The 15,784-nt window shown below is 42.0% G+C and overlaps 1 protein-coding gene across 1 annotated transcript in view; it reads right to left on the reverse strand.

Moving 5' to 3' along the window:
* The window catches only part of SPAG17 (sperm associated antigen 17), a 221,319-nt gene that overhangs the window by 140,512 nt on the left and 65,023 nt on the right, over positions 1-15,784 (reverse strand). Inside the window, 6 exon segments of the mRNA XM_024764900.1 lie at positions 389-501; positions 711-801; positions 2,002-2,163; positions 6,231-6,412; positions 8,129-8,323; positions 9,827-10,013. Coding sequence (XP_024620668.1) covers positions 389-501; positions 711-801; positions 2,002-2,163; positions 6,231-6,412; positions 8,129-8,323; positions 9,827-10,013 — 930 coding nt within the window.

Raw genomic sequence — 15,784 nt, forward strand, 5'->3', positions numbered from 1 at the left:
AAAAAAAAAAAAAAAAAAAAAAAGTCTACAAGTGTAAAAGAAATGTTAAATGCAGTTGAGGACCATTTACCACCCCACCCACCTGCCCAACTCTGTTCTCTTTCATTAAAACAACACCTGATAGTTTTAAAGATATGCCTACCAAAACTTCAGCGAATGTTATATAAAATCATTCCAAAATGTAGCAAGAAAAAGAGGATTGAAGCTGATAAAGCAGATTTTAGCTTTATCTAAAATGTTCTAATCTTTGCAAAGGAGAATGCATTCAGGTATTATGAGTGTAATTTTAAAACAGTTAAAAAACAAAAAAACCAGAAGCAAAGAGAGATGAAGTGATTGACTCAAGGTTGCCCACCTGGGAAGAAAGCTTCAGCGTGTATCCACTTACCTGTTCCAGCATACAATGCAGTATCAAGGGCACAGAAATGAATTCTTCTGGAATTGGATTCAGCAAGTCATTGTAATATCGCATGTCTACTTCATTTGTGATGACAGAAGCCACTGTAAAAGATACAAAATACCACTGTTCTATTAAGATGTGTTCTCCGTTTCTCCCATCAAAATTTCATCCACAGATTCAAACTCTGATCATGCACTGATAAATGTAGGATCTTGAGGTGGAAAGAGATGTGAAAGCGACACCAAGGACAGTCACTCCTCAAAGCACCAGCTCCTGGCACTGATCCTCCAGCAACAGGTTTCATACATGCCTGATGGTGGTGGTGGTGGAGCTGGAGCTTGCAGCTCTTCATATTGTTGTGTTTTCTTCTTTCCAGGGGTTACAGCAACAGTTTGTGGGGGCTAAAATAAGAATAATTAAAAAAACAATTGAAACATCCAGCTGAGAGATGCTTTCATCCAATGCTGGTATGATGGGACTCTGACGGGATTCCGGGATTCTGAGATTGTATGATTATGTTCACACCACAAAATCATTGGCTAATATTAGGATCAAATAAATGCATTTTGTCTGAGGAAGGAAAGAAGTTAATGAAAACTGAAAAGAAGTTTTCAGCTTTTCCTAGCAGAGCCCACTGAGAAATTTCCAGGAAAGAGATGGGAAGATGGGGCATCTTCTCTTCTCTTCTGTGTCACCCCGGGGTGACACAGAATCATGCCATTCTCCCTTTAAGAATCCTTCAATGGTTCTCCCACAACCTTCAGCATAAAACCCAAACTTGAGCTCAGCACCAAAGAACATTCTGGCTCCCGCCTTTCCAGCTTGTGTTGCTGCTCTCCACTTTGCATGTATCACCTGGGAGCACTGCCGTACCCCATGGTGTGGTCCTGGACGCAATACTTCTTTACTTTGACCTCCATGTCTTTGTACATCTTTTCCCCCTTCTTGAAAATACCACTCTGTCCCTCTCCCCAGTCAGGTTTTGCCCAGGCAATTCAGCCTCAGCCTTCAGCACATCACTTACCCTGCCTGGTAACATCTTCCCGACTCCCGTCTCTCCATCCCACTCTGCTCAGGAGCAGGTTAGGTGCCCTATTTATAGCTTCTCCTGCAAGCTCAGCTGACTGTCCTCACAGTGCTCATTATGCTAACCTGAAACCACCTTTGCCTCGACTGCCATTTTCCCCTTTAAAGGTTAACCACAATGAGGAGGACAGAGGATGGGTCTTGTTCATTATAGTATCGCCAGCACCTGGTACAGTGCCAGCACAGGGTAGGTGCTAAAATAACAGGGTGATTAAGTTATCAGTAGCCCTCCTTGTTCCAGATGCTATTTATTGTTCCATGGCTGAAAAGTGGGTTCTATCATCCCCTCTGTGTGTGGCAGGTAGTTGGAGGTTTCGTAAAGCTCCCATCACATGGATGCCCTTTAATGCTGTGCCTGGGGGCCTGGATCCCACCCTCACCCATTAAATCCCAGCAGGCAGTGTTCCCTTGCTACCAGTATTTATGTGATTTTTTTCTTCATGTTTTATAAATGTGAAAATTAAGCTGTTCAGCAAATCATTCGGCCAACTAAAGACATTCTAGCATATGCCTACCTCAGAAGTCAACGTAGCTTCTAAGATAGGTTTCTCACTAACCACCTGTGGGACGTTAATAAGCTGCATGTTTTCCAAATAGTGCTGGTGCTGCCTTTTCCAATCCAGGCTGTCGTACATCAAACAGGCAATATTTTCAAAAATGTTGGTGCCCAATTCCAGCTACAGGTGGAGAGAATTCATGACAATTAGTCCTTAGTTTCATGTTGTTGGAATCAGATGCATGATTTGTATCTCCCTTATAGCCAAACCTATCACTTTTTACAGGGAAGTCCTTCCCCAGCTGGTCCCCAAACCACTGAATCCCAGTCATGGTGACCAAGTCTTCATTTGCTGAACCCTTCGGGCCCTTCTTGTTCACCACAGTGCAGACTGTTCCCTTTGGAGGGCCTATGGCTGCCTAGTATCGTTAAGAGCCTAATTAATGCTTCAACGAGGTGAAAAGTGCCCTATTCATTCATGTCAGCAATGTGGCCTATTTTCTAGGTATGTCCATTCCTAAAGCAACTCATTAGATAGGGAATTTCCATATCCTCAGCCCAAGACAAGCTGGGGATGAGCTCTTGCTTGGCGACAGACACAAGAATCGCAATGGCAATCACCCACTCGGCTTTGCACACCATCCCCACAAGTCCACTGCAGTATGTGTGCAATCAGGATTTCTTCCTTTCCTCACCTGTGCTACCTTTAGGGAAAAAAAAAACCCTAAGACATCCTGGTAGACTAGTACTACTATAATACCCACAAGTTTTATGATCTGGCAAGTGGGTTATGGATCAGATACCTCTATTACCTATGCTTTCATTTCCAGAAGTGGAAAAGCACTGTTTGTTAGCACTAGGTGTGTCTGCTTGAAAGCAAAGAAGGATTAAATAGGCTCCTCCTATGTCCCAGCCGCAGTGGTAAGGTAGAGAGAGAAAGCACCTGGTGGGAACCAGTGAATCACAGTCTGGCGTGAGACCAGTGAAGTGCCAAACCTCGCCCATCCTCACAGCACAGCTGTCAGTCTGGACTTCATGTGTCCCCTCTAAGACTGAGAATTCTTCAGTTAATATCAGCTTCAAACTGATATTCTTTGCCCACATTCTGGCATATAAACACATTTTTGTTTGTTTGTATTTATAAGAAATATAGTAAAAAAACTTCTGCCCTATTATCCCTTAGGGTAACTAGCTAATTTCTTTTTAAATCAAATAGCAACTCGCATGTTAAAAGCCAGAAAATTATTTCAGCAAACCAAGGGCTTAACTTGAAATGTTGCAGATGTCGTTCATAGGCAGTTAGCACTTCTTGATGGGCATTTATTTGATATAAAGCTTTCGTTACCTGGGTTCAGCAGAAATACAGCTTGCCTGCTTGCAGCCAAGGGTACTAATGCTTTCCTTCTTCCAGAGAGGAAGAAGGACTATGGCTACTTGGCTGGCTCCTGGCTTGGATATGAGGCCATTATCAACTTACAGATATAGCTGAGAGTGGGATACTGTGTATCTACACCATGCATTTAAGCTACGGGTATTACAAATAGGTTTATTGCTTTTATATTTCGTAAGTAATCCCAAGTTTAAAATGAATTTTGATCTTCAGTATTAAATCCAATGGCCTTTTCTTCTGTAACCCAAGTCTATTACTGAATTGCTTTCAAGGCTTTCTTTCCCCGTCATCTTCCATGCTGGGCTGTTCACTCACAAACCATACCTTACAGAGGCATGCCTTGGCCTAAAAGTCTCCTGCAGTTGGACCCAGACTGCAGCCCTGGTGTGAAGGAGATGTTCAATAAATATTTGCAAAGTGACCGATAGAAGATCGGTGTGTCCAGTTGGGCAGCAGAGCTAAATGTCTCATTCCTCACTTACCTTCATGGCCCAACTAGAGACCCTAGACACTAATCCTCTAGTTCTGAAGTCAGTGTTTCAACGAAGCTGATACTATTTTTTTCAACATGAAATTTACGAACTTTAATTACCATTTAAACTATATAGTCACATTTACTGTCTTTAAAAATGGAGGGATTAAAATCTTCTGATGAACACTAAGTTGTTAACACTGGAATAAGAAACAGGATGCTGGGAATGGTGCTGGGTCCCTTGGAGCTGCAATTGTGTGCCTTGCTGTTCACATCTATGTACTGATGATGCAACAGAATGTCTTCTCCCTTGGGCTCAATGCACATCAGCTATTCTCAGTCTATGCCTGGGGAGTAAATAAGACACGCGGAAGGCAGCTCTAGTTAGAGCAGGAGCAAAAGGTTCTCGGTTTGAGGATGCCTTAGAAGACTCTTGGTATTGCCTCCTCTGAATTAGGATTCGAGATATGTATGGCTGGGATCTCCTATGCCTTATTGAACCAAAATTGCATATAAGTTCTTTACAAGGTATGTGGCCAGAACTTGGCCCAAATGAGAGAAGGACTGTTTCCACAAAACTTAAACTTGTGCATGTGGGTTTTTAAGTTAGGCATATATTTATATGTTCTCGGGAGAAGAGCTGGTCTATTGTAGAGCAAGAGTAGAAAGCTGTCTTTCAGATGGTGTTTCAGGATCCCAGGGATATGGCCTCTTTCTCAAACATATCTCACGTTCGCTGGGCATAATCTGGAATTCCAATAAAATAGGATGGAATAGTCATAGTATGACGGTACCTGGTATGCCAGTATCTCTGGGATAGAGAAACACGGCCCAACTTAACACGAAGTAGTAGAGGACAGATGGACTCTCTTCTGAGCTCAGGCTTAGAGGCAGGGGAGTGAAAGACAAAGCAGGAAAGAGGAAGATATCTAGATGAAGGAGTGGGACGACACAAAGCAAAGGGAGTCCACAGTAACCAGTTTTGCCTACGACAAGCTCTGCCTTCAGCCACAGCTTTTCTATGTTCAGCATTGTTTCCACATATAGGTCAAGGCTTATCTTTATTCTTACTATTGCCAAGGTATCAGACTTAAGTGTTCTGTTTCTACGTGGTGACATCTAACGCCTTATGTTGACAGTCTTTGTAACTCAAACTGATCTCCATTGCTACTTATTCAAATCCTGTCCATCCTTCAAGGTTCAGATCTAGGCTTCCCTCCTCAGTGTTTTCATTTACTTCACCCAGTGCACATCCATTTCAAGGTAAAAGAATCAGGGACTCTCACAGTGAGAACTGTCCATGCTCCAATCCATGGCCCTGGGCAGCCTACCCTTTGTCTCGGAAACTGCTCCAGGCTTTGATGTCATTCTCCTCCTCTTAGACAGCCAGGTTTGGTTGTTTATTCGGCAGCCACCCACAGTCATTGCCCACAGACACCTATCCCCCTCCTCCACCCTGCTTTTCCCAGCTCTCTTCACGGCATACTTTATGTGGTCCATCTCCAAGACTCTGCTTTCAGTTCAATTCCCTTTAATGCTGATCTATATCACCCTGCAAGGGATTCAACACTCCTGGGCCCCTGTTTGTTGGGACAGGGGGTCAACCAGAAAGAAACCTGAGAGGTCTCTTTTTTTTTACAACAGGAATGCCTGGATAACTTCCCCAACAATGATAGTTAACGTTCTTTTTAAAAACACCCTCATGTATTTAGCATTTGTTACTTTTCAAAGCATCCCATGTCTTCTTTTTCTGAATTAACAGGAAACTTAGAGTGTGTTTCACATAACACATAGGCGTGTGGCACCTTGAACACTGCCTCTTTGTTTCACGGTTTTGGTCTTGCCTCTCTGCAAGCACCTCAATAGCAGGGGCCAATAAATACTCTCAGGAAATGTCTACTAACTGTTGGGCTGGGGTCAAGTCATTCTATTAAGATAGACCTTGTTAGAAAAATACAATTTTGGCAATAAAAGCAAGGACCTAGAAGAACAATGTTTTGAAATGATACATTAAAAAAAAAGACAATGTAATTTGACAAACTGTAAAATTTGCTCTTTTCACAATTAATATATTAAGATTCTACTGCCTAGAACATTGTTAAGGTATGAAGCAAAGCCACGTCACCAAATAAAATAATTACCATCCTTTATCTTCATCTCATCTTATTCCTTTGTCATTAATTCATACACTAAAAGCTGAAGAATCAGGCTATATAGCCATTATTGGACGTTCAATGTGATCACTGTCGTGAAGGTAAAGGAACCTAGCACAAAGCCTTCTCTGTAGACAGTGATTAATAAATATCTGTGGAATGAACGAATGGAGTAAATGGAACCACAGTGTCACATGTTCAAACCAGTCACTCTCATTAATGCGTGTACTAACCAACATCTCACTGTCCAACCAGTCGCAAGGAAACTTGTCAGCCTTGACCACGTATTCAAGCCGAGCGACATCAAAGAGATTTGTTTCCGGTTTCTCATTATTCAGGATTGGTTCCAAGTACTTCCAGAAGATTTCAAGTTCTTTTATGTCATTCTCTTTCTTCAATTTTTCAGCTTCTATATCTAATAAGAGCAACATGTTTATACTACAAAATGAGAGTGTCGAATTTCTTCCCACTTTAAGTGTTTGTGGTGAGTCATATGCATTGCATGATGTCTGTACAGTACCAGAAAACGCAAATAAAGAAATGTAATTTTGAGAAGTGTTTGGACCTAGACTATATAATTAAACAACAGAGGATTTTACTCCTGAAATTGTTATTTACTATGAGCTTTTTCCACCCCTTTATTCTATAGTTGAGGCCCAGGAAGATTATAAGATCACACATTTGGGGAGCTAAAAATGGTCAATACTTCCATCACTCTGAGATTGTATCTATATAGGAGCAGTTTTTCTGCCAGATCGCTTTTTGACTATTTTAACATTTGTTTGCTGCATAACTGGTTAGAAATGCAGTCAATCCAGTTCTCCTTCCCATGTGGGTAAAAACAGACTGGATCCATGATTTCTGCTTCAGTTAACTTTTGGTCACATTGAAATAGCTACTGGCTTCTCTGGGCATTTGTGCTCTGACTGTATAAAATAATGACAGTTTTCCATAAAGTTACACTTGAAAATCTGTCTGACATGGTTTGGTTTTTCCATCTATAACTAAATAGGTTCTACTACTAAGATCTCACTATTCTACTGTAAAGTCTCTTTTTCTATGATTTTATTTTTATATATTAAATATTTTTAACAGAAAGACTATGGAGCTTATGCAGCATTTTCTCACTGATTTGAATAATAAGTTATCGAATGTTACAACTAGGCTTTGAGATAGAAATAGCTAGGTTTAACTCTCAACTCTTTTACATAATAGCTGCCTCTAGACAGAGTCGTTTTTGGTAAAATGGAAATAGTAAAACATACTTCCGAGGGCTGTCACGGAAACTACACGAATCAACACACTTAAAGCCCTTAGCATTGAGCCCAGTCCCAAGGCCTGTGCCCAATAAATGGTAGCTATGATTATTATCAGGGGTAGCCATTTCTAACCTGGAACAGCAATTTAAAAAATATCGCGTTATAGAAATCCGGATGCGGCTGTATAGGTTACAAAGCCCCGTGAAAGGATATTACTGATAAATAACAAAAAAGCGCAATAGCATACGGGAAAAAGAGCTTGGACTTCCAGGTCACACAGGCTTATACTGCATCCTAATTTTCCTATCTGAAGTAGGCTTTGTTCCCATCCCACAGAGGGAGTCTAGTACAATTCCCTTAGATGAAGACCCTGAGGTCTGAAGAGTAGTGCAGAATAGTAGTGTAGGTGGGACTACATCCCACAGCTTCCTGGTCTAAGGCCTGGGAGATAAGCGTCCCCTCTGGTTTATCAGAATAAGCCAGTAGCAAATCTGAGCAAGAATCCAAGGCTATGGCCTCCCTTGGGCCATTTGGTGACTGTGGCTTCTGGCAGAATAGATTATCTACAGATGATCCACCCCACTCATGCTGTAGGTAAAAGTTATAGAGCAACATTCCTGAGAAATGTAGTTGGATAGCCAAGTCTGTGTTCTCTGTGGCTCCACAGGGATAGAAACACGGGGTATGATTTGAATTTGCAAAATTTACAACACCTGGCTAGTGCAAGTGGCATAAATAGCAACTCAAAGTCTCGAAAGGATTTAATAATGTATGTATTGTATGACAATGTTTTGGGCAGAAAATTGTATTTGTACTTTAAGGACGGTGGGTAATACTGCACGATTCAGTAAGTTGTGTAGCAGACTGCATACCTTCTGGCTGAAGAAAACTTTCCCGCTGCTGGCTAACTGCGGCCAGGTGTGCCTGCAGAGGTTCATAATTCCCTGATGATATTTTAATCACGCTGCTTATGGGAATGCCGAGCTCAGTCATGATCGCTAATAACTGAGGATTGTTGAAGCCCACAACTATAATGTAATGCTGGGCACCGTCATCTGGCTCATCGTCTGTTCAAAATACCGTAGAGAAGAGCAACCGTCATTTTAAGAGAGAACAGGTTGCACTCAGCCAGTTCAATGGCTCTATACATTATGCATGCGTTTATCATCCCTTGGGCTCGCCAAAAGCAGTCCGGTTGGCTGGAATGCAGTCATGTTGACTGGTTTTCATTATTGCCCTTCCAGTAAGAAGGCTGTGGCCATTTTACAAAATATTAAATCACTTTTGCAAATGAGACATAGGCGTAATAGGAGGATAAACATACAGAGGGCCTGTCGTCATGGAAAATGTGTGCTTGGGTTTTTCTAAAAAAAAAAATGTCTAGGCTGTAATTTTTCTTGGTTCTAATCTCTTTTGAGCAACATCTGGCTTTACTCCTGAATTACAAGTAGCTGCAGCTTTGTGGTATTTTATATGCGGAGGTGTTTACAGAAGAGGGAAATATTGAATATGAACAAACTCCCTACCAAAGCATACTGTGTGTTTATGCCAATAGGTGTGCATGCTGAGTATGGGTTATGTAGCAACTATATATTTATTGCATTCAAGTTAAAAAATAGATATTGCTCACTTTCCTAAAATTTTTCTCCTCAATTTTGTCCTGGCTATACTGTTCTATAAGTGTTAAAACATGAGTTTATATTAGAATGTGAGATTCTGGGGGGTGAGAATAATTGTTGTACTTTAATATCAATACTAGATGGTACACGAAAACATTACATCTCACAATGGTTCATCAAGATCAATTTAAAAATAGAGAAACAGATGCACAAACTTTTGATCATCAAGTAGTGATTTTTCTTCAGCTACTAAAACAAATCAGTATTGATACTGCTCACGAAATCCATAATATAATTGCTTCTGTGTCTAGTGGGTTTAGAGCAGAGATATATTAGGGGAGTCAAACTGTCAAAGGATGTGAAGAGGTGCCATCTCATTTAAATACGATGCAAATAAAAAACAGTAGCTCCACTTGGGTTCATGGGAAGGTGGCAATGAATTACTCATAGCTGCCCAAGTCAAATAATGTTTTTTATATCAATACTCTAAATGAAAGAAAATTCTGGTTGTTCTGTCTAGGACAGATAGTGGGAGAAGCTGAGGTCAGGAAGCTACGTGCTCTGAGTCACAAATTAATAGGTCTGATTTTATTACCACTGTATTACACTCGTGACAATAATCACTTTTTACTTTGCCTTATAAGTGTTTCTGATTTTCTCAAATGTTCCCAACAAGATAGTAAGCTCCTCGGTGGCACAGTCAGCTAGTTAATTCATCTTTTATCTGCACTATGAAAATGTGCCTATAGCAAGACACATGCTAAAGAAATATTGGCTGAAAACAAAAATGAATTGCAAATAGAAATATTTTTCTATTAGGGTGTCATGGGGAGTATAGGATTTATGCTTTTAAAAAGGTGAAAAGGCTGGGGAAGATTAAGCATAGTGGTTGGAATGATTTTTCAAGTTTGTAGGTCATCAGGCAAGAAGTGAAAGGAGCATCTTACTGACCAATGTAATGTTTGGTGTGATCCTCTTCTCCCCTTCTTACTAACTGGGTGGTCTTTTTTACTGCTGTGTTTGCCTCCGGCTGGTCCTTTCCCTTTCCTTTGGCAACCGTGGCAATTGGGGACTTTTTCTCCTTGAGAGATTTTGCTTTCCCTTTATCCTTTTCTACCTTAAATCTGTCTTCTATCACCTGGAAAGACAGAATACTTCTGATTAAACCATACAGTGAGCAGGCAATGGCTTTTCTACTGTCAGGTAAATTAAATCTTTATTTCATTCACTCACTCCTTTACTCCCTGATTCATTCTTCAAGCCAGGATAGCGGAGATTCCAGGTTGAGCCTAAGCTGTGAGAAGGCACATCAAACACAAAGACTAGAGGGGTGGATGCTAGGAGACTGTCACACACACACACATCTTTCTGGAAGGGAATTCATCTTAAAGGAGCCCCCCCCCCCTTGGCCTAATAAACAAACTCAGTTAGTGGCTGGCAGGGAGAGTGGTGGATTCCGAGTACATTGTGATGGCCGGGACTTAGGTTTATCAAGTAGCCTAACCCTGGGGTCTCTATCTGGGTCTAACAAAGGTTTTCTTTTCAAACAATTGCCAAAACCTTTGTACATTGCGTCATAATGTAATTACACCTTCCATTCATGTGTTATGAATACACATAGGTTGAGTTCATTGAAATGACGTGGTAGTACTGGACCATACAGAAGATCCAGAATATGCTTATGTTATTTATTTTTCCCATGTTCAACAAAATTGGGCACAAAAATTACTAAACTAAATTACTGTAGCAACATTGGGGGTTCTGTATTTTCCTGAGGTCGTGAAACCAAATTTGAAGAACTCAGTCCTAAGACGTTAGAGACAAGGAAAGTAGAAGATATATTGCTTTGGCACCAAGCTAACAGAAGGTAGCACAGGAGGGGAGAGGAGCGTCTGCCTCCTCTACGTGGCTTCTGGGTGTTGATGGTTCCAGAGAACCCAGTTTTGGGTTTCTTTTTAATCTTTTTCACCCCTCCTTGTGGCATGTGGGATCTCCGTTCCTCGACCAGGGATCGAACCCACGCCCCCTGCAGTAGAAGCGTGGGGTCTTAACCACTGGACTGCCAGGGAAGTCCCAAACCCAGTTTAGCTGTAGCACCCAGAGGAAGCATCAGAGGTGCCCATGGACCCTCCGTGCCTGCCTGGCACCTGTGGCTCCAGTGGTGGGGAAACTCGACCTCCCCACCACCTGCTCCTCAGCAGAGGGAAATATCAGTGGAGGCTGCAGATGTCACTAATAGCCTTGGATAGAGGCAGCAAGGAAAGCACAAGGTACAGTACGGAGGTATGAAAAGCCCTAGTGTTTCTCTCTGCGCCAGATACAAATTGGCCCATAAAAAGGGTTGGCATGTGCTAATGCATATATATGGAATCTACAAAAATGGTACTGATGAACCTAGTGGCAGGGCAGGAATAAAGACGCAGACGTAGAGAACGGACTTGAGGACACAGGGGGGAAAGGGGAAGCTGGGACGAAGTGAGACAGTAGCATTGACATATATACACTACCAAATGTAAAATGGATGGCATTGGGAAGCAGCTGCATAGCACAGGGAGATCAGTTCGGTGTTTTGTGACCACCTAGAGGGGTGGAGTAGGGAGGGTGGGAGGGAGGCTCAAGAGGGAGGGGATATGGGGATATATGTATACATAGAGCTGATTCACTTTGCTGCACAACAGAAACTAACACAACATTGTAAAGTAATTATACTCCAATAACGATGTGAAAAAAAAATAGGGTTGGACTCTATTCCCTTGAGCTCCTACTCTACTGGGGAAGAAAGAGAAAAAAGCACATGAACAGAGAAACAAAAGCATGACTGACGATTTTCATGAATTTTATGAAGGATAAAACCCAATGTAGTGATAGACACACAATTCACCACTCACTAGTAAGCTGGTGATGGAAGGCCTCTGAGGGAGTGACATTTGAGTGAAGACCTGAAGGATGAGAAGCATCCATGTGAGAAGCAGGGGAAAGGTGAAGTGTGTGCCAGAGGCCCTGAGTTATAAAGGAGACGGGTATGCGCAAGGAACTGAAAGGAGGTGAGTATAGCAGGAGAATAGTGGGCAAGGGAGAGAGTGGCCAGGATGAGGCGGGGAAGGTAGGGCACGGGCCAGGTCATCCAGCGCTTTGGTGGGGGCTGGTTCACAAGTTTATATTTTATTAAAAATGCATTGGAAAGACCATAAAGGGTTTAAATGGAGGACTACTGTGATTTTGCAAGATAGGAAACCAGAAGACCAGTAAGGAAACTCTAGCAATAGTTCAGATAAGACCTAACAGTAACTCAGTTTAAAGTGTTGGTAGAGTGGAGAAACGTAGATGGATTTAAGATATATTGTGGATGTTGAAAGTACAGGGGTTGAAAGATTAGAGACAAGGAATGAAGGAGGAGGCAACAACGATAATGCTCTGGATTTAGTTTGAATAACAAGTTGGTTAATGGCACCACTCACAGAGACAGAAGCATTGGAGTGAGAAATAATTTTTACTTAAGGTGGGCAGACTATTCAGAAAGATCTTGTTAAATCCGAGATGCTCCTGAGATGACAAGGAGACAACTGAATACACATGTTCTCCTCTCAGAAGAGAGATGTGGCTGGAGTTACAAATTCAGGTGTGGGTAACATAGAGATAGTAGTTAACTGCACGGGAAGAGATAAGACCCCCTGGGGAAAGAGGTCTCAACAAATATGAGAATTGAACCTGGGATCATGCTGGAGACTCCAATACTTACCAACTGGGTATAGGAGGGGATGTGGGTAAAAGAGAGAAATGACTTAGAAGGTAGGAAAAATTACAGAGTATGCAGCTAGAGAACCAAGGGACTGAAAAGTATGGGTAGTTATAGGCGACATTATGGGAGCAGCTATGGTGGAGTGTGGAGGTAGTGAACACAGAGGCAGGACCAGTTGGGTGACCACTTGTGTGGACAATGGTTTCAAGAAGCTTCCTTGTGAGCACCATGCACAATAGCCAAGACATGGAAACAACCTAAATGTCCATCAACAGATGAATGGATAAAGAAGATGTGGTACACATATACAGTGGAATATTACTCAGCCACAAGAAAGAACGAAATAATGCCATTTGCAGTATGGATGGACCTAGAGATTATCATACTAAGTAATGTAAGTCAGAAAGAGAAAGACAAATACCATATGATATCACTTATATGTGGAATCTAAAATATGGCACAAATGAACCTATCTATGAAACAGAAACAGACTCATGGACATAGAGAACAGACTTGCTGTTGCCAAAGGGGAGGGGGTGGGAGAGGGAGGGAGTGGGAGTTTGGGGTTAGCAGAGGTGAGCTATTATATAGAGAGTGGATAAACAACAAGGTCCTACTGTATAGCACAGGGAACTAGAATCAATATCTTTTGATAAACCATCTTGGAAAAGAATATTAAAAAAATGCATATATGTATGTATAACTGAATCACTTTGCTGTATAGCAGAGATTAACACAACATTGTAAATGAACTATACTTCAATAAAAAAGTAAAAAACAAAACTAATGTAAATGCATTAAAAAAAAAGAAAAAGAGAACAGCCTTTAAAGAAAAAAAAAAAGACGTTTGCTTGTAAAGGGGAACTGGGGGATCTGAGATTGTTCAGTGGATGAGCGGGCAGAAGGGGAGTATAACGTCAAGCTATCTACGTATGTAAGTCAAGTCAGGAGATATTGTGTTTGCAGGCTGATGGAATGATCCAGCAGAGAGGGGGACATTGAAAACATGGGGGAGACTAAAGTCCTTGAGGAGAAAAGATGGGATAAGATGAAGAGAATATGTCAATAACTGGACTTTGATAGGAAGAAAGGCAATTTCTCAGTTTAATGAAAGGAGCAAAGAGGGGATGACTGGCTGGGTGTAGGTGCAAGAAACAGAGAGGTCTTGATCATGTTGGGGGAATGTTGCAATGTTTTCAAGTGAAGGATGAGGCAAGGTTATCAACTCAAGATGGGCAGGTATGAGGTAGGAGGTTTGACTAGAGAAGATAATGTGAGTCATCTCAGAAAGTGGGAGAGCAAGCTTACTGAAGAAAGATGGTAGAAAACTCTGCCAATGTGGAGAGCTTATTGGAAATTTTGAGATTGTTCATTGAAAATGAAACCAGAGCCCAAATCAGTGCCCCTGACTCCAATCAACTCGGAGGTACTGGTAAGACTCGTGCAAGTAGGCGCTCTCCCAGCCACACCTTGGATCAAGGTGAGTCCACTAGAGGGAAAAACACCAGTGCAGCTGTGAGGTGGACAGCTAGACTCACCACAGAGAAGTCCCAACTTGGCCAAAAAAAATTTGCCAGAAACTTCTACAGCTATCATTTGAAATAAAATCGCAGGGTGATCTTTAGAACTGAAAAGAAGAAACTGTTTTAGATTAAATTATTCTAAAGTTCACCTTCATTCATTTCATTCAACTTTATACATGCATTCATATTCCATTATTCCAAAAAACACTTCCTGACTGCCGTGGACATTTGTGTCCCAGGAAGGCAGTAAAAGGGCCCTCTGGCCCTGGAGGCTCTCCTAGGTGGGATGTAGGACCTGTGCAGACACATAGCTCTCATTCCTTTGGAGTCTCTCTAGCAAAGATTGGGTTCTACAAGGTAAGCAACTCCCTGAGCCCTTTCTCCTGTAAGTTTTCTTAGGATCCTAGAGAAAGCAAGGCTGATCACAACCAAAATTTCAAAGTAAGTGGTAACTTAGCAGAGACACAGCTATACAGTATGATACATGCTTTCTAGACATCATCATCTTTAATTTGTTGTCACAAAGCAACATGCCAAATGGGTAATTATTCCCGTTGTATAAATTAAGACCCACAGTTTCCCTCACAAGCACACAGCTGTGGTAGAGACACAAGTTGGTGTGACTCCAAACCTCAAACTCATTTTGTTTCCATGGTTCTACTGTAGTCTCAGCCTTTGATGTCCTTGCAACCTTCTCCATGCTTGTCTGCCCTCTCTCTACTCCATCTTTCCAAGGGCTGAATAATACTAGCTGAATGCTCTTCTGTTTCTCCGTGTGCTTCACTTCCCTCAGCTCCTCTTTCTGCTCAGTGCCCTCTTTCCCTCTCTTTCTTTTTGCCTTTGCATTCCCTTAGCAAGGCCAAACTTGGTACCCTGGAGACAAGCATCTTTTTTTTTTTTCCTTGTGGTACGCGGGCCTCTCACTGTTGTGGCCTCTCCCGTTGCGGAGCACAGGCTCTGGCCGGCGCAGACTCAGCAGCCATGGCTCACGGGCCCCAGCCGCCCCACGGCATGTGGGATCCTCCCGGACCAGGGCACGAACCCGTGTCCCCTGCATCGGCAGGCAGACTCTCAACCACTGCACTACCAGGGAAGCTCAGACAAGCATCTTTTAAACTCCAGTAACACGGAAATTAGCAATATTGATCTCCCTCCTTTCACAAAAGCATTTAAGAAGTACTTCTAAATCCTGATTTACTTCTTTAGGTATGTTTTTAAATTCTAAAGATAATCATTATTGAAAAATTGGAAAAAAAAAAAGAACTTACAAAAATCACAATTCCACCATTCCGAGAAGATGAGTGAAGAGGCCATTACAATGCATTCTTTCAAATTATGTTTAGGCGTCATTTTAACGTAATCGTTATTGTTGTCTCCATATAACCTAGTGTTCTGCATTTTCCATTTAACAGTGGATGTATGTTTAATTGGTAGCACATCAAGAAGTATTGCTATGTAAAGTATTTCTCATAGCGACTATATATGTGATTTCCTGGTGTGCAGAGACACTAAATGGTAGAGAACAGAAGCAAATGGAAGACCCCAGCCGCTCCACGGCATGTGGGATCCTCCCGGACCAGGGCACGAACCCGCGTCCCCTGCATCGGCAGGCGGACTCTCAACCACTGCGCCACCGGGGAAGCTCAG

Source organism: Neophocaena asiaeorientalis, unplaced genomic scaffold, assembly GCF_003031525.2.
Source record: "Neophocaena asiaeorientalis asiaeorientalis breed wild unplaced genomic scaffold, Neophocaena_asiaeorientalis_V1.1 scaffold62, whole genome shotgun sequence".
In the NCBI taxonomy this organism is placed as follows: domain Eukaryota; kingdom Metazoa; phylum Chordata; class Mammalia; order Artiodactyla; family Phocoenidae; genus Neophocaena; species Neophocaena asiaeorientalis.